The 26,079-nt window shown below is 46.1% G+C and overlaps 2 protein-coding genes across 4 annotated transcripts; both read right to left on the bottom strand.

The window, feature by feature from the left end:
- Positions 1 to 109: 109 nt before the first annotated feature.
- GZF1 (GDNF inducible zinc finger protein 1) lies at positions 110 to 13,108 on the bottom strand. 2 transcript variants are annotated; one of them, XM_040611745.1, is made up of 6 exons: positions 13,009 to 13,108; positions 7,487 to 8,853; positions 5,487 to 5,581; positions 4,305 to 4,472; positions 3,005 to 3,162; positions 110 to 2,491 (listed from the first exon to the last, which is right to left on the bottom strand). In XM_040611745.1, exons 2-6 carry the CDS (start codon positions 8,830 to 8,832, stop codon positions 2,135 to 2,137), a joined length of 2,124 nt encoding a protein of 707 aa, XP_040467679.1. In that variant the 5' UTR covers positions 8,833 to 8,853; positions 13,009 to 13,108; the 3' UTR covers positions 110 to 2,134. The 2 variants fall into 2 exon arrangements, with proteins under 2 accessions (XP_040467679.1, XP_040467678.1); XM_040611744.1 differs by lacking the exon at positions 13,009 to 13,108 and adding an exon at positions 12,293 to 12,415.
- Positions 12,577 to 25,700, bottom strand: LOC121096114 (GDNF-inducible zinc finger protein 1-like). Of its 2 annotated transcripts, none has more exons than XM_040611743.1 (7): positions 25,647 to 25,700; positions 18,688 to 19,977; positions 16,631 to 17,563; positions 14,989 to 15,083; positions 14,591 to 14,758; positions 13,928 to 14,085; positions 12,577 to 13,150 (listed from the first exon to the last, which is right to left on the bottom strand). In XM_040611743.1, exons 2-7 carry the CDS (start codon positions 19,974 to 19,976, stop codon positions 12,905 to 12,907), a joined length of 2,889 nt encoding a protein of 962 aa, XP_040467677.1. In that variant the 5' UTR covers position 19,977; positions 25,647 to 25,700; the 3' UTR covers positions 12,577 to 12,904. The 2 variants fall into 2 exon arrangements, with proteins under 2 accessions (XP_040467677.1, XP_040467676.1); XM_040611742.1 differs by lacking the exon at positions 25,647 to 25,700 and adding an exon at positions 25,155 to 25,533.
- Positions 25,701 to 26,079: the final 379 nt, after the last annotated feature.

Raw genomic sequence — 26,079 nt, 5'->3', positions numbered from 1 at the left:
GCATCTCTGGCGGGGCCTAGTTAGGACGTGGCGCGCTCGCAGCAACAAGGGCCTGTATGTATAGAAACATGCCATACAATCATCAAATCACTGCCAGGGTCAGTCTTAATGAAGGTTTCAATATTTTAATAAGAACAGTTCATACGAGTAACTCACTTCCGTACATTCATGGAGTACAAAAGTTTCCCTGGCTACAGGTACTAATGCTCAGACTTTAAATATATCTACAAACTCCTGACACTGGTCATGGGGAATACTGAGCTTCGACAGGAACCGCCTGCTTGAATAAATATTTCAAATATAACCTCTTGGAAATGTTATCTTTTAAAAAAATTCCCTTTCTATAGATTTAAGTTATGATTCCATGGTAACACATCAGACATCCCTTTAAGGTCCAAAAATAGCTCTGTGCCACAGTCTAGGTATCGTTATTGCTTTGCCAACCCCTAAGCCTTGGAACGGGCCTCAGCAAGGCCTGATTGTGCTTACCTTTACACTGCTGCAGTCGTTCCGTGTTTCTCACAGCTTCAGCTGAGAGAGTTTCTGTGGAAATACTACACTAACAGCAAAATGAAGAGAAACGGGAAAATGACTCTGAAAAGCTCCATTTTTAAATGGTGGCACTAGGATGTGATCCCCAGTTTTGAAGCATTAGCCATACAAGCAAGCTGCAATTAGATTAGGATGAATTAAGATAAAGCGCAATTCTTGCAGAGACTGGGGCTGCTGCAGCAGGCTGTGTGACCTTGCGGTCACCAAAGTCACAGCTGGGACCCTCCATCCCAGTGCTGGCTTTGCCACATTCCCTTATTTAAAACAAAGGCGCAGTGCCAGGGTTTTCTATTACAATTGAGCAGCCGATGCTAATGGGGAAAAGCCTCATACCCTTGCCCTGCCCCGCTGGGGACAGTGAAACCCACGCCAGCCTAGAACTGCTGTTCAGAGCCCAACCCCGTCTTACAAGGTCTGTGCCACCTGGGAGACAAAGGCCTGAACCCCTTGAATAGTCCGCCACGTTTTTCACTTGGTTGCATCTTTCTATGCCGTTAGTCAAACGCACCCGGCCTGTCTCCTGTGTGTAGCTGGGTTTACCACTGGAGACTCTTGTGCTGGTGGAATTCCCTGTAGCAAGTCCGCAGCAAAACAGAAAGAGGTTTTTTCCCCACCAGAGCAGTGGGTAATTTAAAAGCAGGTCTGCAGTTCTGAGCAGCAGCGGTGTTTGAGCCACGGTGGAGAAAAGTGCGTTGCTGACCTATCTGAACCAGCAGAAAACGGCTCGGGTACAAGAGGAGAACGCCGTAAGCTGTCTTCCTACACCAGCCTTCCCACATCACTGAGGTACCACCTCTCACAGACATTTTTACCAAAGATGTTTTAGTCTTAATTGCCACGTTGTATGTAAGCTGGAGCAGTTAGAACATGGAGACTGAATGCAAGTGTCAAACTGCGCCAGGTTTCAGGGAAATGTAATCACCACCGCCCCTACAGATGCAGCACTTGGATCCCACCTGCCCCTTCTGCTACTAGAGAATCGAGACTCCAGGTCTTTCCGAAGCTTGCTCCCACTCATATTCCCAAGGAGCGAGCTGGCTCACTGCTTGGATCTTTGGCAAAAGCAGAGAGAAACCAACACTTCCTGAAAAGCCACTTAGTACAAATTAAATTTTAAGTATCAATTCCCACTAAGGGAAAACGCAATTAATTCCGCTAAGCTACTAGGCTGAGAAACACAACATAATTTCTCTTGATTGTACGCGTGTCATCAAATCAACTGGAAATCACACTCACACCTTCTTTATAACCTACCCAAATACAGGTACTTCCTTTCAGTACAGGCCAGCTAGAGCAAAGGAGCTGAGCTACACAATAAAAAAATAAAAAAAAGTTTATTTGTTGGAAATAAACTTACTGGGACCTCTGCCTCCTCTTCCACTGCCCTGCTGTGGTGCTACTCTGCCCTGCCTTCAGGAGATGGAGCTGTATGTGTTGGAGGCAGGTAATGAATTTTCAGAGGAAATTCCGGAAATCCAGTGCCTGCTTCCTTGTAGCTTCCCCTAGTTCCCTCAGTAGGCTACCGGCAAAGTCAAAGGACTATACAAAGGGTGCAGCTTAAACTGGATTTGTAAATACCAAATTATTCCATATTCACCAGAGCATGAAGCTGTGGCTGCATAGCATCTGTCTGTGTCTGCAGCACTGTCAGCTCACTTAGAGTGGTGGCTATAAGGGCCTCCTGTGGCCCTGGAGTCCCGTCTGACTTACAGTCTGTTCCCGTGGTAGAACTGCTGTCGTGCAGTGCAGTCACGCTCCCCGCAACGGCAGTCAAGTTTTGATAGTGGCCGTTCTCAGAGAAAGACAGCAGCTTCTCGGGTATTTTAGGTGACACATCATATTCTTCATCGGGAAGCTCTGTTTTGTGACCTTCATCGTTCTTAGATGCTCCTTCGACAATGACAAGGAAGGACTTCCAGGGTGTGTTTTTATCATGTATCTGGAAAAAAAAAATAAAAAGAACCAGATGACAGTCTAGGAGGCAAAAGCTCAATGCTGGTCAAAAAGATCTCTACGTTGTCATCCCACATAACTATCCCAGAACTAGGTTGGTATACATCCATGCACTAATCTGTGTCCCTGGTGAGCTTCCCCTTTTCACACAGCATCTACCTGGTCCAGCAGAGAGCCTGGCCCAGAAAGCGAATCCTGTCACCTGCCAGTGGCACGGGGAACGTGCTCAGAGGTCACAGAACAAATCTGTGCCTCTGAACAGTCCTCAGGCGTGACCTACATGGGCTGTGCCACAATGGATTAAGCACAGCTTCACTGTGGCCTCAGGACTGCACACAAACCATGTGAGTATCTCAACACCAAACGCCACGCCAGAGAGCAGGACGCGCTAAACCCAGCAAAAACCACACAGGAAATGCCCTCCAGGCCCGACAGGTGCTGACGGGTCAGTACGTGGCCGCAGAGGAAGGTTCTCATAAGTGGGCTGGCAGGCTCTTACCGAAGTGTGCCGCCGGAGGGTGGACTTGTCGGTGAAAGTTCGCCCGCAGGCATTGCACATGAACGGCTTCTCCCCAGTGTGTATGCGATGGTGACGCTGCAGCGCATTCAGCTGCGTGAACTGCTTACCGCACTGGTCACAGCAGTAGGGTCGCTCACCTGAAAGCAGAGCGCAGCGTTAGAGTGGTGATGTTGGAGTATTACGAGCTCTGCTCACTGGGGAACCCCCGTACTTTGTGCAATGGTAATACACACGCAAGCATCTTCAGGAAAAAAACACACTGTTTTCAGAATTCTCACAGTCAGGTAACAGACACATCTGAAATAAGCAGATACTTGACAAAGTAAGGGCTAGACCCACAGCCTGCATAAATCTGTACAGCCACTGAAGCCTCCACGTATTTTACATGTATTTTCCACTCGCAACTGAAGTCTTGCCCAGAATGCAAGTTTTCCTATTTACAAGGTACATTCTGTAAGCATGAACACCAGAGCTGCCCATAACACATCATATTGCTGTATTCTCTGTGTTATCGAACACTTTTTGAAACAACCACCTTTACTCCTTCCTTGGTTAGGGTAAGAAAAGATACCAGAAAACTTGCTGACAGATGCAAGTGGCATCACAGAAAAAGAGATGATATTCCAGAACAGGAAAAACCCGCCAACATCAGCGCTGCCATGCCAGTGTCCCCTGGTCCCCCTCAGTAATGCCACACTAGACACGGAGAGGCATGGAAGGCACGGCAACAGAACAGGGATTTCATTAACACCGAGAACAGTGGCAAGGACACTTCCTAGGGGGTGGCACGGGATAAGCAAGTATATTTATTATGTGATGAAAGCAAGACGATCATTTGCAACCTACAGTATTGCTGAATAACAGGGACTAGAGCAGATAAGAAAAACTTAAGAACAGACACTGAAGAGTAGATCCAAGGAGGAGAGAATGCAAACATGAGAAGTGGGCAAGAACGCAATCAGCACTCCGCAGCGCTTTGCTCAGAGCCAAACCAGACATAGTCCTTTGGTCACTAACAATCCTGGCGGCATTTCTTAACAATGCACTTCCAGCTCTTGGAAGTGTTTCAGAGAACTGCTGTAACTTGGTGAGAAGCGCAGGGGGCACCAGAAGCAGATGAAAAGAACGTGACGCATCAAGAATCAAAATACACGCACAGGGTAGGAATTAAAGTATTGGGAAATCCTAGTTGAGACACTCCCTGTCCAAATCATGCAAGCGTGAGAGCTACGTCTTTAAATCGTGGTGGTTTGTTTCAAACAAAGAGAGCTCCTCCTACCTGTGTGAACTTTTATATGTTGGTACAGCGAGTTCCTCTGTGCAAATGTTCTGAAGCAAACTTCACATTTGAATGGTTTGGATCCCGTATGGATTCTGTTATGGTGTTTCAGGTACTCCTTAGAGGCAAAGCTCTTCCCGCACGTTTCACACATGAAAGGCCTTTCCCCTGCAGCGAGGGTGAAAAGGAGAATTACACCAATGTAGTGTTTCAGAACACTATTAAACATCACATGCAAAACCCAAATGCCATTAGACACGCAACGAAGCACATGCCAGCCTCACAAAAGGATCTGTGTGGGCCACAGCAGCGATCTCTGCGTATGGCACAGAGCTTGCCTCCCAGAAACCTGCACAAAACCCTCCTCAGCGTGAGGGCAACCGCACCCATCCCACAGCACGCCGACAGCGCTGCGCAGTGCACATCTCCAGCTAGCTAGCAGCTTCTTGCCGCCTTGGGAGCATTCTGGCTTACTCTCATCATAACCATGAGGCTGCATGCCTCTGGTGCAAGGCCTCCACCTGCCAGCAGCACATTTTAGTTACATGCATCTTGCTGAGTGTGCCTGGAATTCTGTTTCATTGTCATTTGAAGGTTTTCTGCTGCCCACCTTTAGTTACGAGTTACCGGCAGAAGGCAGACCTTTCTAAGGCAGGTCAGTTAAAAGATGCCGCTGTACCACACACAACTCGCAAGAGGTACGAAGGGTCAATTCAAAACACCAATTTATACTACAAAGGATACCCGGGAGAAGGACACGTGCTTTCAAAAAGATTTCTTTGCCGATCAGGATAAGCCAAGACGGCTGTTTTTTATTCCTTGGCTAACTGTTCCAGATTCATAGAGAAATCATTTTTCTCTTAAGAATTCAACTGCACCTTTTATTGATGACAGATCTGTGGACACTGAAGGCTATTCAAAGCAGCCCCAGTCCATGCCTCAGATGGCGGAGCCCAGCCAGATGGGAACGCCGCCTTTTCTCTTTAATCAGCTCCTTTTACTCTCTCTGCTGTCTGCCTATCCAGCTATAGGAACCTTTCTCAGTAAAATTACGCCTAGGGATGAGAATATCTGATTTTATATAAAAAACAACAAGAAAAAAGCATTTTCTGAATGAAATTAAGGTCTGGTTTCACTGCAGGCCTCCTCCTACACGTAGTACATCACAAAAGCAAGCCTTACCTGTGTGACATCGTTTGTGATATATAAGCATGTGATTCTGCGTGAACCTGGCACCACATTCATCACAGACAAAAGGTTTTTCACCAGTATGGATTCTGAAATGAGAAGGCAACATTAAAGCACCAAGGTATACCTCCTTCCTCTGCAGCACAACGCAAGCTGTCTTTACTCTGTGGCTGCTCTCTGAAGAGTGACCGTATGCCTGCACAAGGCTTTCCTGTCTTTTAAAAAATACCTTCAGCTGGGCCAAAATCTGCGTGGTGGTTTCTGCAGTGCTGCTTTCATCGCTCGATCATGTGTGTGCTGCATGATCAAGGCCAGATCCCGAAATTTCTTTAGGGTAAAACCAAATTTTTAAAGTAAAAATTAAGTAACGTGTAGAAAACTTGTATTCAGATAGATCGAAATAAAAATGTAACGGTCTTCTGGGATCTGAAGGAAAGCAGCTATCTTTATATTGCTAACACTATTAATAAAACCCTCCACACAGAACACGAGCAACGTGTCCCCTGGCATGCTGCTCTTGCCAGGCCAACACACAGAGTCACTGGCTACTCTGGAACAAGTGGCACCCAAGGAGCAGATTAAAGATGTCACTTTTACACAGTCAGTTTTCTTGCTGTCACCCCAAGCTGTGGCATCACCTCCTGAGGAAGGCTGTGTGTACAAGAAGGGCAGTTCACTATTTTGCTTAGATTTTTGCACGCATCAGGGCTCTTTTGAATAGCGCTGCAGGAATGCAGCCAGCACAACTCAGTTTTCACGGTGATATACATCAACAGGAAGAGCACAGATGTAAAAATACACGCAAAAAAGATGAAAAATTCCCACCACAGACTGTCACAATACATGAATTAGAACAGCACTGAATTTCCAGCATTCAACAAGCTTACTATGTAGTCATAGTGGTACACAGTGGAGGAGGAACTCCCCTTCTGCCAAAAAATAATTTTTAAGCAGTACAAAGCAGTTCCTTGCAGTTAGGAAAGGACACATGCTGAAAGAGAGAATCCATACCCCTGCATCAGCAATAACATCACAGCAGTGCTCCACTTCTGGACGTGTTTTGTACCACTGGGAGTAAACCCACTGACTTCAAAAGGGGCGGTGAAAGAAAGCAAAAGCTAACGAACCCTTCCACCTCGCAGGGAATGCCACCAGGGAACACACTGACACTACCGTGTTCCTTTTGTGGATCAGAGTAGTAGTACTTAGGGATATTTCTTCTATACCTCCCTCTCCATGCTTACTCCCTGGCTCTAATCTCAACTTTGGTTGCAGATGACCCCTGTGGCAGATTGATCAAAGCAGGCTAAAGCCCGTAACAGCTATAATGTTTGCCTTGATAAAAATGTCTCTCCCCTGACCTTTCAAGACCATGCATTTGCACCTCCACCTTTGGGTCTCACTGCAATATAAGCACTACAACTGATTTCACTAGCTCCACGTGGGTTTCCTCGGTGCTTCACTCACCTCCAGACGGTGACGTGTCAGCCTCTTTCTAGGCACATTATCGGTTGTTTTCTAAGCTTAGGACCCAAATTGGGCACTCTTCAATGTAATGCATGACCAAATATTTTTAGAATATTTTCATACTTATTGCATAACATTATTCTATTGACTAAAGAGGCATCAAATTAGCAGAAATAATTCTAGCCCTAATCCTACAAATAATTCCGCACGGGAGTTGCTTTTCTCACGTGAAATGTCCCACTGACTCTTAATACTCTACTCCCATGGGAAAAGTTAACCGTGCCCTTTGGCAGCAGCAGGCCTCGACCCACGCACCCCTATTTTGGCTTAAAGAAAATGACAGCAACTCACTTAACCCAAAAAGCAGGGAAGCAAAAAAAAGAAAAGAGATCTGAAAAAAGGAAATACGGACACTTTCCAGTCAGTCACGTTTTACATCCCCACTTCACTTGAAGGCCCAAGGTGTGTTCCAGGGGATTCTGCTTCTCCCCCCAGAATCTAACAAGGCCAGTTAAGTCTGTTCATACCTCATGTGTGTTTTAAGTGCAGAAGGCTGAGAAAATTTAGCCTCACACTCTGTGCACCCATAAGGCTTGTCGCCTGTATGCGTCCTTTCATGGAGCCTCAAGGCAGTTTTGGAGCTCAACCCCTTTCCACACTGTTGGCACTGATGACGCTCCCCACCACCCTCATGAACCTGGAGAATGTGCCTCTTGACGTCCTTCTTCCTCTTGAACTTCTTACCGCAGAGCTCACAAGGGAAGTGGCGCTCACTGCTGTGGACATGGCGCTGATGGCTTTTTAGGTTGCACCGGTTGGCAAAGGTCTGACTGCAGGTTTCACACCGATAAATGATTTCAGCTGCAATGCCGTGGCTGTGCTTTATGTGCTTGAGAAAACTTTTCTCATAGAGGAATTCCTTCTCGCATGTGCTGCACTTGAAGTTACTGCCTCGTTTCTTTTTATCCTCTTCAGATTTTTTCAGGTTTTCTTCCAATTCAAAGTTGCCATCGCATTCTTCGCTTTCAGGTTTGATGCTGTTCTCCGCTTGCTCCTCCTCTCTCTCCATGTCACACATATCCTGATCTTGAGGATATTTGTTTTCTTCAACAGGAACCTCTGCATTCTTCTGCTGCTCTCTCAGCCGCCTTGTGTATTTCTTCTTCGGGATTTCCACAAATATTTTCCTCCCAGCTAGTCTCCCACTCGCCCTTCTGATTTTGGCATAAGGAGGCTTCATCATTTCCTTCTTTTTGTCTGTTTTCTCTTTTGATTTGGTAACCGGCATCTCAGGAGATGCTGCGTTGCTGGGCCTGTCTACTGGCGAATCTGGAGGATCCAGAGGACAGTCTGCCTGGTCCGCTTCTGCCACGGCAGCTCCTTTGGACTCGAGCAAAATGCTTGGCTGGGCAGTGCTCTCTTCCTCGGAGTTCTGTGATTCTGAGAAGTTTTGCAACTCCAACAGCACTGACTCAAGCATCTGCTTCTTCAACTGAAAGCAGGTTTCTGAGAGGTCCAAACACTTCAGCTTTTCGGCTATTTCCAGCATACGCTGCACTCTGTCTTCTTCCACTTCTACCTTAGCAGTATACACAAACTCAAGAAACGAAGCAAAATCGGCAACCTGGACCTCGTTCAGGAACACGTTGGTCCTTGGGCCATCCATGCCCTTCTCATTAAGGAACACCTCCTTGAAAAATTTGCTTGTTGCTGCCAATACGGCCTTGTGAGCAACAAACTCTGCCCTGACGCCTTGATATTCCACGCTGACTGTCACATCGCAGAGGTGGCCCAGGAGACGCAGCTGATGCATTTCATTCAGCAGGTTGATAGGGGAGGACTTGGATTCCAGTAAAACTGCATTACTTTCCATCTTTCTTCTCTCTGCAAAAAGCTGTTAACAACACTGCATGTTAGTTATTTGCATGGAAGCTAACAAAACTCAAAGGTTTCAACGGCCAGAAGTCATGTCCAGACTTCTGAGAGTGCTTCACTTCAGATTTAAGCACTTCAGGTAATTGAGCTCAGGAGACCAGACTTTTACAGAAGCTTTGTGAAAAGTCTGGCTAGAAGCGCAGATTTCAGAAAGCGTCACCCTGAGCAGTCATATCTAAACCCATACCACCAGTCATCCACAGGGATTTCTCTGAAGTTCATTTAAGTTTAAATCTCAACTGTAATTTTTCCTAGAACACCACAGACTATTAGAACCTGTAACAGGGATGAAGCAAACAGAGAAAGATCAAAAGAAATGTTCTTATTAAGGCATGTGGAATCAAGAAATTATTCTCCCTCTTAATCAGGCAGTAAGAGAAAGGTAAGATTAAGTAAAAGCTAACTGCAATCCTAAATAAACACTTCCTTAAACAGGCTTTTGAGATAAGACTTTTAAACAAGACTCGGATAAAATTCCAAATGCTTAACCGACCAAAGCAAAGGAGACCATGTAATCATATTTGCAAATCGTAAACCTAAGAAATCATAAAAAAATCCCCAAAGTGTTTTCTTTTCTAAAATATTCATCACTCAAAATGGATTTACACCGTTTAAATTTTGTAAGGCTGCAAATGGGCATTCAAGGGCTTCACAATTTCCACTACCCTTTACCTTCAGGTTATGTCCTATTTCCTAGTAATGTTTTAAGCTGCTCCAAAATTCTCAAAAGAACTGAGGTGTGGTGGTTTTTTTTTAAAATGTTTGATCCCAGAACAAACAATATTTCTATGAACTCTGAAGACACTCTGAGCAATACCCCCCACACAATCTATCTCGCTTTCCTGTGTTCCTAACTACTAGGTATGCGTGCATTTTGAATCTGAAAAATTTCTTTCTGCTTCCTGAAAGTTAACTAAGGTTTCTTTCTTCATGCTCAGGTACAGTAGACTTGCAGTCTTTTATACACAAAACACCAGAAATCTTGCTCAGGAAGGTAAATTAAAAAAAAAACAAACAAAAACCGTGTACAAATGGAACAAAATTTGTATTAATATAACAGTAAGGAAACCATATTAAACATGAAAGAGACACAAGAATAATATTCATCGCATCAGAAGGAGGCTCCTTCTCTTCCAATAGAGCTATAAACTCAAATTTTTAGTCTACACTCATTCCAGCAAACCAAAAGTTAGACTAGCATCCCAATACAATTTCCTGTTAAAACCATCTTGATAAAATATTTTCAAGAAAACCGTAAAATGAAGAGCTATAATCTCCACCAATCTGTGCAGTTTGGCAGCAGCTGTGTAAAACGAGTGCTTTGTGAACTTAATACTACGCAAGGCAAAAAGCCCCAGGGAGCCTCTGCCCCAAGGTGTTTACAAGTAAGGTAGGCAGGACGTGAGGGAAGTAGAATCATTTCCCCAAGCTCATGCAACAAGCAAGTGGGAGAACAGCAAACAGAATCCACCGTGGGCACCCAAACCCCTTCCTTAGGTTCTATGGAGAAAGATTATTCTCAGAACGAAACCTTTCCCATTTCCTAGCTTTTGAATCTTCAGCTCAGTCAGCTTACTATTAAGATTTAAATAGTTCTATTAACATTATTCTAACAAATACCTAAACCCCACTGTTACTTTTACTACACCTAAACCAAAAGACCTAGAAAGGGGATAAAGAATCACCTGTGCCAGCTCAGAGCTCAACAGGCATCTCAAAACATTGTCCACTTTTACAAGCAAACCCCAATGCTGCACTTCAGTTTTGATAGAAATTTTATATGAATGAGAATGACATGATTTGACTCCTGACTGAAATGCTTCTTTGAGTCAGCCTAAAAGATCATGTTTAAACTTTGCTTCCCTTTCTCCACACTCTGCGATTTTTTTCTCAGTTATACGACACACTGGCACCCCAAGTATGCAAGGATGAATTAAGCAGAGACTCTCTGAATGCTTTATCTGAAATAATCAATATCAAAACATAACTTTTCCTCCTCAATAACAATTATTTTTGAACGACTCATCCTGTCATTTCACAACTATCCATCTATTTTCCATTTGATCGCACGGCAAAACTGTGGTCATGTGTAGACAACAGCAATCCCCAGCAGGAAACAAGAACCCAAACCACAAACTTCTCCCACTGGGGTGAATGAGCTCATAAATACTCAACGAGCCGTTCGTTTCAGGAGCTGACCACAGGTGCATGTGTTAACAGACACATTGTGCCAATTCCTTTTTTCTTAGGGCTGCAAAGCAGAAACCTCCTGTTCTTCCCTCCATAGTATTTGCAGAATCAAAAGCCACTATGAAAACACATCGCTTGCTCTCTTTGCTAGCCTCCTGCTGGTTTTGAGTTTGTTCAGAGGAGCATTAATCCAACGTGTACAGTAAGATACGTTGCGCCATGAAGGCCTTTCATTGTGAAGGCTTACCACTCCTCTGGCAAGTATACTGAGCTGCTGAGCACTGGGCTGGCAAAGCATCTTCAAGAGAAGTATGCCATGTTCACCTCAAAAAAGACAGAGCAGACTGAGCCTGCTCACTAGGACTAGCCTGTCAGAACCTAGATGCAAAAAAAAGCAACTCTTGCATAAGGTCAGCCATTCATCACGCACCATGAACGTGTCCCCTCCCAGTGGCAAACCTAGCTGGAGAGATAAAAAGAGGTAAAAAGAGCCAGCCAGATTTCACAGATTGTGGACCCGCAAGCTTGTCTGTTCTCCTGCACCAGCAATTCCACAGGGTCTATTAAGAGGCATTACTGCTAGCACCACCCCGCCCCATTCCGGATTGCTCCCACCACCGAAGCTGCAATAACGGTGCCACAGCAAGGGGCACCGCCTGCAGGGCGCAGGCAGAAGCCCTGTGAAGCAGAGGCCGGCGCGCTGCAGCAGACACCCCGCACGCCGCCTAGGTGCCAGGCCTGCGCACCCCAAGAGCCGCCAGCCTCTGTGAGCGCAGGGGAACTCGGAGCTGCACACCGAACCCAGCCCAGGCCGGGGGGCCCTGCATGGCAGGACGGGGCGCCGCTGTGTGCCCCCCCCCCCCCCCCCCAAGCTCACACGACAAGGCCCGCCAGCCCCTCTCCTCTGCGGGCTGGTTCCTCGGCCGCCCCGCCTGCCCTGGCGGCCCGAGGGCGGCCGCACGCGTCCGCGGCCAGCAGAGCGGGCAGGAGTCCCCGAGGTAACGGGGAGGGGGTGCCCCGCCGGCCGCTCGCCCCCAGCGCAGGCGACGAGGCTACTGAGGGCGATCCCGCCGCCCCGGCTCCCTCCCCACGGCGGCGGGGCGGGGGGTGCTCCCGGCGCAGGGGAGGGCGGGCGGCCGCGAGGGGGAGGCTGTCGGGCACGGGCCGGGCCGGGCCAGGCAGCCCGCCCCGCCGCCGGCCGCACTCACCGGCAGCCCCGCCGGCCCCGCAGGCGGAGCGGGCCGCGCCGCTCCTCAGCTCACGGCTCCGGGCGGCGGCCGGAAGCTGCGCGCCCCGGCCCTGACAACGGCCCCGGCGGGGCGCGGCCGTGACGCGCGGGAAGTGGCGTCAGTGCTGCGACCCCCGTTGCTCGGCAGCGCGGCCCGGCGGGGCCCGGGCCGGGACCCCCACGTTTCTGGGTGTTGCTCAGCGCATCACCGGGTCTCTGCGGTCCGATCTGTGCGAACGAATCAGCTACGGGATGGAGGGCCGCTTACGTCATGAGCGCATCTTTATTTAAAGCCCCAGGCCAGGACCGGCCAGCGCCCTGCCCCAGGCCGGCCGCCGCGCAGAGGTACCCCACGGTGTGCTCGGGCACTACAAACCAGAAACCCGGTACGGATCTAAACTCTACCTGGCATAAACACTGCGAAGTGGAACTACAGCTCCCTTCTCTGCCTGCAGTGCCCGTGACTCCGGCTCACCTGCACAAAGCCACCGCTGCACTGCAGAGGGTGACGAGGCAGCCGCAACTAACACTTGAGACAATTTAGCCTGGTACGACCTGGAGAGACCGCACGGTCTTCTGGCGGTAATTGACTCTACAAGTACAGAAGGGAGCGATCGGTGTCTTCTGAGTTACTAACGCCAGATGGCACATGTTCTACTTTTTTACGAATAATGCTTTCAGGTTTATAAAGTTTACCTTGGTCAACCGACCAAATTTCTGGCACAGAGTCTTCACCCATACAGGCTTCTGAGAACGTTTCTATTTTGGACCAGTTATGGTCCTTTTTGGTCGTCAGATCTATTAAGAAACTCCTCCAGTGAGCATTCCGGTCGTGAATCTAGAGGAGGGGAGAAAAAAAGTGGAAAACAATTACATCTGATTTTTTCCCAACAGTAACTTTAATAACTGAAGATTTAAACCAGTACAAAATCAAATAGTACTGGGGTTAACTCTGTGATACTGGGCTCAAACGCAAAAGCTGAACAAGTCTGTTTTGCCAACTATGAGCTGATTTCCTGGCTCTGCTGCTGCAGAGTGCTTCGAGAAGTGGCTAGAATTTTAGCACACAGACATATATTAACTTAAAGACTTGTAACTGGAAAAAAACCTTTACATTCTGTCTTAGCGGTCACTTCAAGGACCCAAAGGTCTCTGAGAACATGTTTCTGCTGGAAACATGTAAAATCATGTTGATCTGCAACATGAAGGTGTGATCAACCAGCATGTTGTGGCCTCTGTGGAAGAGGTTTAAGAGACTGCAGTAATATAAAATGCAGGACCCATTCCTTTTTTAAGAAAAGGATTCAATCAGTAATAAGCATTTTAAATAACCAGTCCTTTGTCACACATTTTTATAAAATCAGATTTTCCTTTTGAAGACAATTGAAGTACCTGGGAGATGACTGGTTTGACAGCCAGTAGTGGGAGCTGCTGTGCTGTCGGAGAAAAAACTGCATGCTTCAGAAATACAAGCTGTGCACAGATAGCAGATCAATCCCCCAACCCTACTATTCATCACCAATGTGAACCCTCATTAAGGCAAGAAACTTTTCTCAGTAGTTAAATGTCACCACCGTGGTCTGCCTGCCACAAAGACACCCAAGGGGCAGCATACCGACACGTGTCTGCGCAAGGTGGACATGTCTGTGAAGGTTCTCTCGCAAGCTCTGCACTTGTATGGCTTTTCCCCGGTGTGAATACGCTGGTGCCGTCGCAGAGCGCCCTGCTGGGTGAACGTTTTCCCACACTGTTCGCAGAAATACGGACGGGTCTCTAAAAACAACAAGAAAAAACTAGGAAGCACAGAGTGAGAAGGCGGGTTCTTTTGGACCTGATTTCAGCAGACAAAAAGCGTAAAGGATTTTTAAAAGATCCAATATTGATAAAGCAGCGTACATGGGAGATAGATGCTTGAGGCCCTGGGTTTTAAGGTTATGTGATAGAGCAAATGCTTCTTGGCTGCAATGGAAAGCCTGAGAACAGCTCTCTGATCTTGCAAGGGGAATTAGCAGCAACTACAGCCGCTCTCTGCTGTGACGTCCTTCAGCAGCACAGAACAGGCCTCAGTCTTCTGGGCAAGCACCATCCAGTATGACACAAGATGGTATCGTGCCCTGTGTAACGAGCTGTGAGCCCTGCTTCTCCCTATCACCTAATTTAAGCAGCTTTTAAAACTGGTGGTGGAATAAAACACCTCCATCCAAACTTTGAAAAGTACTTCAGACCCAAGCTTGCAGTGCCAGTTATTTTCCCAGCCCCGAACAGTTTGTTTCATTACCTGCATGGACGTTACTGTGCTGGGCTAGCGAGGCTCTCAGTCCAAATGTCTTCCCACAGACCTCGCACTTGAAGGGCTTCGCACCCATGTGGCACCGTTTATGGCATTTTAAGTATTCATTGGTGGCAAAATGTTTTCCGCACACATCACATTTAAAAAGGCGCTCTCCTGAGTAAAGAGAAAAGACAGCCTGAATTCTTTCAGCAGAATTTTGTACTTCAGAGTTGGTTTTCAAATGTCTTTCTATCCCTAGTAGTTCTTTCCTGGTACTTGAAGTCTCTTCTGTAAGTTACAAAAAAAATAAAAAAATAAAAATATCCCAACTAGCAATCTGTAGCAGTATAAAGGGTGGTGATAGGAGAAAGCAGGTGGAAGGAACAGAAGTGCTTAATGCCTACCTGTGTGTGTCCTTTTGTGGCCAGTGAGTTTGCCTTTATCAGCAAAACAGGCCCCGCAGTCCTCACAAATATATGGCTTTTCCCCAGTATGGGACCTAAATGAAGCAAACCACAAATGACTACTAATAAAATTAACTCTTGTAGTGCATTCTTAAAATACTGTATTTGAAATTACATTCTACACACTACAGGCAGCATGCTTCATTTTTTAAATTAAGTGGAAAAAAGGACATTCTGCTTGCTCAGGAAATGGAATGTTCACAAGTATTGGTGCTACACTAAAAACTAAAATTCCCACGTAAGGTTTACCTCTTCCTCACTCTCAGGCACTATAAAATCCAGCTTTTTTCCACAAGTTACAGCTCATGGGATCAGCATCAGAAGGCAGAAAGCAGGGAAGATGACACGCTGCTGTTGTGCTAGAGACTGAAAGCGCATCCAGATCATCCCCAGCACAATGCCAGCAGCAGACCTCTTGGGACATCGCGGGCCAAGTTATTGCTTCTGCAATCCCTGAGCCCCACATCCTCTGCCCTGCAAACTTTTAACTGGCAAGATATTCCTATTTTTAAGACAAGAGGCACTAAGGAAAGTCAGGCAGGCAGTGTTTCTGAACATGTGCTGGACACCTGATTTTAAACTAGCTCAAATCAGAGAAAGCCTGAGCGTCATGTTTGGTCTTCACACTATGCTGACTTCCCTTATTCCAACCCAAACAGTATGATGTGCAAAAACATGCATAATTTTGAGTTGTCAGGCAAAATGCTGCAAATATGAGACAGCCAGTTACCCAACATAAACCCCATGAGTCACCGTTTTGTTGCAGTCACACTGCATCTCACACGCAGTGCAGCTCTGCTGTGTTTCAGCTGACAGATTATCTTGATGATTCAGATGTTTTGCTGGTCCTGAATCAGTATACCTCAAATTTTTTTTTTTAAATCACTGTAAGAACACTTGGGAGACAGAGGACAGCCACTGTCCCTATTGTATGGGTCCACAGTTTTTAGTAACAGGATTTCTCACCTAGTTTAGCCCTCCAACAGTTACCTCCTCTTATAAGCCATCTGCTAGGCTCTCTGTTTGGAGAAAGATGGGAAATTCCATGGCATGATTCACCCTCTCCTGGGAGAGGACACATTTAATATCAATGCCACCAGAGAGCAATTCATCCAGTCTAGCTCCACTGACTACAGAGGGAGCCCAAATAAGTCCAGGTTTTGTATTGCATACCAGAAATTAAATCCCACACTAAATGACTTGCTCAGAGTGATAAAGAGCGAGTAGGGCTCCAGATCTGGGGCTCTGAGGTCCCTGAGTAATTCTCCAGCCTATGCTACTTTTCATCAGTGAAGGCCATCATCTTATGATCATCTCAAATGATTGGCTTTTGCTTACAAATCTGGACAGGGCATCTGTTTCAAAATCCCTACCAAACCTGATGCAATGACCAGATGCCAACAAAGCCTTTACGTAAAAGAATTAATCATAGACACTACAGTACAAATTGTATCCCAGCGCTCCTGTTACAAGGACATGCAAGAATGACTCAAAACTGGGAAGTCAGAAGAGGACAATGAAGTGCTGAAGTACACTGGGCATGCAGGGCGTGGTAACGGGAACAGCAGTGCTGTAGGCTGACCTGGTGTGGATCTTAAGTTGTGATGGCTGAGCAAATTTTGAATGACAAATGCCACATTCGTAAGGTTTTTCTCCTGTATGTGTCCGCATATGAAACACTAGTGCTGTTCGGGAGCTGAGGATCTTCCCGCAGACAGAGCAGAGAGGGCGTTTGACTCTGCCTTCATGCTTCCGCATATAATGTGTCCTTACATCTCTCTTTCTTTTAAAAGTGGCATTGCAAAGGGTGCAGGCAAACTGCCTTTCTTCCGTGTGGACACATGCTCGATGCTCCTTCCAGCTGTTGTAACTAGCAAACGACTTGCTGCAGATGTCACACTGATAGACTTTGCCAGGCAAGCACTGATGGACATCTCTGCAGTGATCCACATACTTTTTCCGTGAAAGAAACTGCTCATTACACTTATCACATCTTATTACATAGGTGGATTTCTTATTCACCCTGCTTTTATTTACCTTCTTTAATTTAAACTCCTTATCTGATTCATGTTCTTCACCATCCTTCTCATTAGGGCATTCATCATCCTCATCATCCTCCTCAGTACAGACCTCCTCGTTATCTCTACTGTCTTCAACTTCCGAATAGCCTGCTTCGTAATCTACCTCCTCCTCGCCCTTCACACTCATTTCACCTTCATTCCCTTCTTCACTCACTTTTTCAGTTCTTGCTGCAGCTTCTTTACATTTCCGCTTCTGTTCTTCTTGCCCATTGCCACAGTCTGCTTCGGTAACAGATGAACGCCCAGGTTCTTCCTCACAACTTTTGGCCTCTTTGTGCCTCACACGCTTTCGTTGTTCAGCCTCTGATGTCCCATCCCACGTGCCTCTGCCAGGATCTTTGTCACAGCTCGTTGCGTTTGGTCTATGTGCGGGCGGAACGACCATCCAATAAACAGGCATGAGTTTCCTCTCTTGCCCAGACTCATGGATTTTTCTGTCAAAAAAAACAAACAACAGAGCACAAATTCAGAGAGTTTAATTGTTCCAATTCAGACATGTTTGCCTTAGAGGAAGAGTTGCTTCCTTTTAATTGTTCTTCAAAACATTTAAGAAATTAACAGCATGTTTGGAGAGCTGAACAACAGGGAAATTTTGTGTAGAGTTGGACTGGATAATTGAAGAAAATTAAAATATCTTAGTTCATCAAGGATGGAGCCTCTCAAGTATACATAATTGTTGTCTGACTAGTAACATAGGACAGACTGTAAATTTTCCTCCAAGGCCATGATGGAAAGGATAAGAAATTATGGACTCCAACCAAGGGAAATATAGATTAAATGCCTGTATGGAAAAATAAAACATATCCCCTTGTAAGCCATCAACTTCAGCAGTTAATCCACTTACCACTGCTCAGTGCATGCAACAAGCTATGTCACTGCAATTGCAACACAACTGGAACGTTTTTTCCGCTACTGGACTGAACTACAAACAAATTTTGACATTTTTTAAAGGGACAATGAGATCCAGCGAAAAACCACCTATCTCCTGCAACACAGAGGCAGGGTATGGTGACGTTTGACACGTACAGTAGCTTTTGCAGCTCTGAAAACTATCGTGCAATTTCAACATCTTGTTTTCAGTCAGGCAACACTTCATAAGCCCATCTGGAAGCTCACACTACCCAGCAGAACAGCATGCAGGATACTTGGCCCATGAAAACCATACTAAAAAGCTCCATACTGCCCTGATGTTTCTGAAATGGGCAGTTTCTTGTGCATTTTAAACAGATGCCAGTTCTTTTGAGGGTCCTATTAAAAAACCCAAACCTGAGGCTTCTGAAATCACCTAAGAGATCCAGTTGCACAAGTCCCCTTTGAGTCAACAGGAAACATTTGCCCACATTCCCACTCTGGGAGACCTCAACCCACTAATCCGGACTACGAGCTTGATGAGGTCAACAGAAACAATCTGTGCCGATTTCAACACACTCCTGATCAGATCCAAGGAATTCTGAAACTAAAGCAAAGAGGACTTCAGGAATGCTTTTAGCCTGGCACCCAGAGAGAAAACACATTTCCCTGCATGCACACAGACACACACACACACAGAATGCTGTACCTTACGTGAGTATTGTAAGCAGACCTCTGAGCAAAGCTGGCAGAGCAGCGTTCACATTTATAAGGTTTCTCCCCCGTGTGTGTTCGTATGTGAACTGTCAGGCCACACTTGGAACTGATGACCTTGTCGCAGTACGGGCAGGCCTGGGGATCCTGCTTCTTCTCATGCACCCTGCGGATATGGTCTTTTATGTCCTTCTGACGCTTAAAACTCTTGTCACAAAACACACAGGAGAAGCCCTGCTCATCGCTATGAACAGTGAGGCGGTGCTGCCGGAGGTTCTGGTGAGTGGAGAAGAGCTGCTCACACATATTGCAGCTGTACTTGACAGCCAGATGAATGTCATGCTTGAGCTCCATGTGCGACTGGTACTGCTTGGTAACACGGAATGATTCATTGCACTTCTCGCACGCAATCTGTGGCAAGACTTTTTCCATGTGCCGCGGTGTCTTCCTACGTTCCGTTTTACTAGAAAATTTGGAAGTTAAACTGTTTTCATCTTCCCACTGCTCAGGCAGAGTGTTCCTAACTGCTATGCGGGCTTCCTTTGACTCAGTCTGACTTAGGAGAGGATGACTATTCTCATTTTCCAGACTAACGATATCCATGCCAAGTCTGTTTCTGGTATCTGCCTTGTTACATTTTGGTAGCTTTGCTGCCCTGGATTTTGGGCCTGGAAAAGCAGTGCCCTCTTGCTCCAGGCTTGCTGGTTGCCCTTCAATGAGGTCATAGCCAGCCAGCAACTTTTTATGTTTTTGCCTATCCCAAAGTTTTCTCTGCATGGGTATTGCCGCAACTTGGGAAGAGTTACTCAGTTTGCAGTTCTCCTCTTGCTGGATATGAGTCCACTGTGGCTGACCTTTCAGATGGAGGCTCAAATCTAAACCCTTCCTGCCCTCTGCTTTCACTTCTTCACAAATGTCAAGCAAATCCTTGCATTCAAGTCTTTCAGCTATTTCTTTCATCCGTTGCAGTTTTTCTGCCTCAATCTCCACTTCTGCAGTGTAAACAAACTCCAGGAAGGAGGTGAACTCTTCCGTGTAAATATCTTGCAGAGTCACTGTGCAGTTCTTCGTGTCCAACATCTCATCATGGAGGAAAAGCCCCTTGAAATAGTTGCTGGAAGCTGCCAAGACAGCTTTGTGAACCAGAAACTCGTCCTGAATTCCCAAATGTTGTGTGTGAACAGTCACATCACAGAGGTGACCGAACTGGTACAGAGAATGCAGTGCCCTCAAGAGGTTAGGAGCAGCAACCTTGGATTTCATTAGAATCTTCCTCTTCTCCATCCTGCCAGAAAAACAGACAAATGTTTGAATGCCAGCTCTCCCTTTTCAATGAGCTACTGTTTTACTTGTGTATTACATTAATCACTTAAGAAAAAGCTCAGCAGAGATCCACGTCCTCATTCCTCATTTACGAGACATGGTAAAAACCTTAAGGTTATTTCTATCAATGCAACCATCATCTGCAAACATGCTTGGTTTATTACAGTCACAGATTTAGATTTACACTCTAGGATAACTCCTCAGAGTGAATATTCTGTAGCACAGATGGTTACAGTAACAAAATAAGGGTAACAGCATTGGCCCAGTTAAATAATAAAACATTCTTCATACAAGCACTTTTCAACAGTAGAGGTCACAACCATTTATGAGCATCTTTCCCCACCCCTCTTGCACAGAGGGGGAACTGAAGCATATAGCAAGTCACTTTCGATTGTTTCCAGGCTGGTGTTGAAACAGCCTGTGTTTTCACAGTTGCATCAGGCTCCACACACTGTGCCAGGCAGCCCCTTGTGCCAAAGCAGGGGCATAAATCTTTGGATTTGGTTTGATTTTGTTTCTGGGGTCGTGTGTCCCCCCCCGTAAACAATCAGACCTAAGGGTTAATAACAATAGTTAGCAAGCTTCTATTGTATTTGGCCACTTAAATAATATACAGGCACAAACTACTTATCTAGAAAAAGCTACAAGTTTTTTGAGGAGGCAATAGTATTTTATTTGAAAAATATCTCAAAACTGCTCCTTCTCAATCCACAAACAGAGGGGCCAGAAGTTTTTTGGCATTTTCAGAAAGAACAATTTGCATTTCCCCACCACCTCTAGAGACGGACACTAGCTATCCTCACAGTGATTCTTACACCTGAGAACTCTGTGGCTTTCCTGTGTCAGCCCGCATATGACACCTACTCCACTGGAACAAGAAGTCTCATTTACCCTTGCACATAAAGGACCACAAAGATGCTGTCAACCTTCCCAAGGGGCCTTAAGATGCTCTGATCTGATCCTCTAAGCTGATACTCCTGATCCAGCAGTTTTTAAATGTCTGTTATTTAGCACATGCTTACAGCAGCTTTGTAACCAAGGGAAGAACATTAGGCCAAAATAAACAGAAGAATCAGCTTGTTATTGCTTAAAGGCTCTGTTTAAGCTTGGCTTGCTGTGCTTCCCTCTCACAGTAATAATGGTTGGCAGAAAATTACACCAAGCTCTGCTTTCACTTCTCATCTAAATTGTGTTTGATGTTACATTAAATACATTCCTTGCAGATATAAACTGTCTGATTAAGACGACAAATGTGCCTTCAACATAAAGTACCAGGAAGTCAAATACAATACATAGCCTAGACTGAATAGGTCTGAATAGCAAGCTTAAGAGATAGCTTTGAGAATACTCTTCCTGTTACAAGCTACTGCAGCAGAGCACCATAGAGGACAATCATCTTCTAATCTGCAAGGCATAAATCACTCAATGCTTGGAACATCCCAAATAATTTTTTAAAAACCGCATTTAAAGGTTTAAATGAATTTTCTAATGACCCCATTAAGTGCTGCTGGAGCACGTACAGCTACATTCTTAGGAAACGGACAAGATTCCTACCAGATAAAAAGGTCTGTATATTTGAGTTATGCAGAACCTCAAATACTTGTACTTAGTCTGGGCTTTGATCCCGAGTATTCGATGAGCTGCTGTGAGAAGTCCCACCCCAATCAATGGGACTGCTGGGGATCTCAGCCTTCTCACCCAACTGGTGCAGAACCTCCTCACTCCTGGACTCCTCACTAGTGGCAAATTCAAAGATGCTTACTCAGAAAAAACAAAAATATTACTATAGGAAAAATATTGAGGGAAATCAACTAAAAGAAAAAGACAAAGCCTCTGCTGAAACATCGCACAGAAGCTAGAAAGTGGGGGATGTGCAAAACAGCACTGTCTAAATTCTATCAGAAAAGGACCACTTGCACCCAGACTTCTACAAATCATTATCATGATCACCACCTCTGCCTTATGAATTATGGCCAGTGAGCATCTTTGAAGTGCTCCCGACTCAAGATTTGCCAACTATTCCCTACCAACGATCACCAGCTACATGGAGACGTAACCCTAACAGCTCCTGCAGCAGACTTGCAGGCTGTACGCAGAAGCACAGATCGGGGTTTAATACCTATATTCAGACCACAAATTCACAAAAGCTTCCACTTAATCTGTCCCCTGGCTTGCCCTTCTTAATGTTTTCCAACAGGATATCCTCCTTAACTTCTGTGCAGAACTGACCCCAGGGTTGCTCACCGATCAGTAGCGCTTAAAGAAATCAATGAGCAGAGCACGTGCTAATTTCCTCCAGCTCCTTTTTCAGATCGCCATCTGTGATAAATTCTCAATACATGCTCCCATGTGAGCTCTGCTAACACTAATATCTGATACTAAGCCAAATGGAGAGGCATGTTCCAACATCATCTCTTTAATTCAGCTGGTTCTAGATTAAACCAGCCCAGAAATGGTTTGCTGAAAAAGTCTTTCCACTGAAAAATGACACAGATTCATCAATTCTCACTTTGTTTTTTCTTCAGAAAAAATGAGACTACTTTTTGTTACCATTTGAAGAGGAAGATCAAAATTGGAAATTGATCTAGTTTTCTGAAGTGGTGTTGAATATAGTTTGTTTTCATATGTTTTTACAGTTTCAGGAGGTTGAGAGTTGAACACAATGTTTTGGGGTATAAAACAGTATATAAGATTATCCCCCCCCCCCAAAAAAAAAAAAAAGTTCAAGTAATGAAAGTTTTCTGAGTATTTTGCTTACATTTTGGGGGTAAGGAAGAAGCTTATTACCCCCAAAGGATTAGGAAAACTATTTCCTTACTCTTTACACTTCATTACCACTTAATGACAAGAGAGATTCTTGAGGAATTCCCATGCACAGCAATGGGAATAAGGATGACAAACGTTGCAGTAAATCAGTTACTGAATCAAAGAGAAGGACATGTTTTGTTCTAATTGGAGGTTAATGTTGGCTTGAATTAACCACCAGTAAACAAATAGGAAAAATAGTGGTAACATTATTGATAGCATAAGGTTTAACTGTGTCCCTCCATTTATGAAGACAAGACAGTGTAGTCTTCATAATCCAGATTTTCACTCCCAACTGCGTCTGTAAACTAATCATTCCGAGCTGCACCCCGAGTGTTTCACTTTCCAGCACTCTTGACAGCCCAAATCTCAAAATGATTGGCACTTTCTCTCCTGCTCCACCTCAAACGCATGCCCCTAACCCAGCAGAACAAGCTCCCAACCGGTGACACAGGACAGTCACAAAGGTGGAAAAAGTGCAATGCAGCAGGAGGAGTCCGCAACCCCTCTGCTATTATCTCACCCCCTCAGAAACCCTCTCAGAGCTGCTGCTGGGAGGCAGTAGGGTTGGTTCACAGCCCACTGATCACTGCGGGTCATCCTGAACCCGCTACTGCTTCTGAAACCAGGAAGCAAAGCGCAGCTGGTTTGAGGTTAACAGCTCCAATAAACAATCATTCTGCTGTACCTTGAGGCTATTTCTGAAAGCAGCAAGTTGCTGCCCTCTGAGGCATCAACTTCAATGGGAAGATTTAAATGAAAGTAACATTTTTTTCCACATATTGCATTTTGCCTGTTTGTAACTTTGTTCAGCTTTTTGACCAGTAATAAGGAAATAAATACTTTTAAAAAATTGCATGTATGCAAGATTTACAGAAAACATAATTTAACAGAACCACTGCAAAAACCAAAATGTATTTCAATTCAATTACAGTTCCCGATAAGGCCACTAGAATAAGTACAACTGTTTTAAAAACTAAAGCTTAATGGTGGTTTCCAAGCTCTAAGAAGGGATTTATATGTGCTGCACAAAGATGTTTCTAGGAAGGATGTTTCTGAAACATCTTTGCTTCTTGGACTTTCACTGTTCATACCTACTTTGCAACTTCGATAGGCCAGAGCCTTATCTGGTATGATACAGTGTAGCCCTTTTGAAGTGAAGACAGTGAAGGTACACTGATACATAGACCCAATTATCTAGGGGAGAAAACCCCCACAAAAAATTGAACCGCACACTTCTCAAAAATTCTGTTATTTCAGATAAATATCTCCTGCTTTTTGCAAAGTATATATATAACCTTTGGTTGGTTGATTCTTCCCAAGCCTTTTCAATTAGATCTTAAGTTTCTCTTCAGAGAAGTGAGGAGGAAATTCTTCCTTAACTTATTTCCCGGGAAGGCTTCCTTTAAACTCTCAAAAGCTGCATGTACATGGACAACAAAGGATTCTGACAAGGACCAAAATGAGAATCCTTGAAGTATCAATCGTGTTAGGTGAATAAATAAGTAAATAAATAAAGTCCTAATATGCTCTTACTTATCATCTTTATCCTTTGCAGAAATGGCCCAAGTATCTTTTTGAGGTGTTGATATGGTGTAAGAGCATATAATTGCTCCTCTTGATGCCTGGGCTATCACTTGGTAAAATAAGAACAACACAGGTAGATCGTAACAGTGGCGCGGTGCAACACCCTGGATCCTGACTGATAAAACGAACCGCTCAAGAGATCAGGTTAAACAACCAGAACTGCAGTACAACAGGCAGAATATTTAAGAGCACACAAACCTCCCTATGTAAAGGGCAATGACTCATTGTCACAGATGTGCAAGACCTAACTTCAGTCCTTAAATAAGCCATACCTCTGGTATTTTTTCTGATTTTTGCTTTTTTTCCCTGTAAAATCAGGTAACATTTACCTGTCTTAAGGTAGATTGTGATGGTAAAAATATATGAATAACAGTGAGATAAAAGGCTAACATAGGCGAAAAAGAACATTACAGGGACGTAACTGCTAGAGTTACTCAACTGAATCAATCATCTGAAAAATCGGGCTTATTCAGATAAATCCCCACAAGACACAGATATGTAAAGTTAGGTTTGTCAGGAGACCGAGCAAACAGTAACTGCACCACCCCCACCCCCACCCCCCGCTACAGTTTCTGGCCTGTTTGTGCACTGCTGGGCAAGCTGAGGGACTGCCATCCAGAGCATCCCAATTCATCCTCCAGCACACCGCCGGACAAATTCCTCCAACAATCATTTAAAGTTGTTGGGGTCTTTTTTTAAAACGTACAGAACTCTGACTTCTGCCTTCCTAAACCCCAGGTACATTACCTGTGAGCCCCAACAGGGCTTGCCCCTCGCGTGAGGAGCTCACGGCTGGGCACGCTTGCAGGGGCACAGCGCTAACGCTTGCACCTCGCTCAATGGTGCCGTGCCGCGTCACTCCTCGCACCATGGGCCACATGCAGGTGCGACCTTCTTCTGGCTTTTACCGTTTACTTTGTGCGGCCAACAGATTCCTAGGCACGTCGCCGGCCCACAGCGCACAGGCACCCCCGAGCCCCGCAGGGGAACCGGACACGGCGGACATTTCCCCTGTGCTTCGCACCAGCGCAGGTCTCCTCAGGGCCCGCCGAGCCGCGGGGCAGGCCGAGGCCTCGCCGCCGCCATGCCTGCGCCTCAGGCGTCGAGGCCCGGCCTGCACCCCAAGGGCCACGGCCACCCTCCCGCCGGGCAGGGCGGTGGCAGCAGCAGCCAGGCCCCCTCCCCCGCCTCCCGGCGGCGCTTCCCCGCCGCTCCCTCAGGGCCGCCTCCCGGCCTTACCCTGCCAGGCGGGCCGCCCCGCTCCCGCCGCGCTCCGGCCCCGGGCGCAACCACCGCTCCCCCACCCGCGGAATGGTACAGCCCGGGGAAAGGGACAGCGCTGCCCGAAAGGAACATGGCCGCCACAGCGTCACCACGGCAGCCGCCTGTCTTTTGCGGCCATCTTGAGTGAGGGAGGCGGCGGGCCGCGAGCGGGCAGCCATCTTGGGCGCGGGCACCGGCGGCGTTCCCGCGCTGCGTGAGGAGAGGCGCTGCTGGGCTCGGCCCGCGGGCGAGGCCCTCGCAGCTCCTCAGAACTGCAAGCGGGGCTCAGTTTTACCCCGCCAGTGGGAGTGCCTGCCGCTGCGCTTGCAGTTACCTCCTCTCCAGAATCCGCAGTAACTCCCGCGTTGGTCACCTCAGGGTGCCAGGCCTCGCTCTTGCCTACACACAT

This window comes from Falco naumanni, chromosome 12 (genome assembly GCF_017639655.2).
Source record: "Falco naumanni isolate bFalNau1 chromosome 12, bFalNau1.pat, whole genome shotgun sequence".
In the NCBI taxonomy this organism is placed as follows: domain Eukaryota; kingdom Metazoa; phylum Chordata; class Aves; order Falconiformes; family Falconidae; genus Falco; species Falco naumanni.
The sequence above is the reverse complement of the archived record's forward strand: the minus strand, read 5'-3'. Positions and strand labels throughout refer to the sequence as shown.

Coding starts and splice junctions, on each gene's coding strand:
- LOC121096114 (XM_040611743.1), bottom strand. CDS start 19,976: ATGGAGAAGAGGAAGATTCTAATGAAATCCAAGGTTGCTGCTCCTAAC. Junction 15,084..16,630: donor CAACTTAAGATCCACACCAG/GTCAGCCTACAG, acceptor TGCTTCATTTAG/GTCCCATACTGGGGAAAAGC. Junction 14,086..14,590: donor GCACAGTAACGTCCATGCAG/GTAATGAAACAA, acceptor TGTTGTTTTTAG/AGACCCGTCCGTATTTCTGC.
- GZF1 (XM_040611745.1), bottom strand. CDS start 8,832: ATGGAAAGTAATGCAGTTTTACTGGAATCCAAGTCCTCCCCTATCAAC. Junction 5,582..7,486: donor GCACTTAAAACACACATGAG/GTATGAACAGAC, acceptor TTCTCATTTCAG/AATCCATACTGGTGAAAAAC. Junction 2,492..3,004: donor CCCTCCGGCGGCACACTTCG/GTAAGAGCCTGC, acceptor TTTTTTTTCCAG/ATACATGATAAAAACACACC.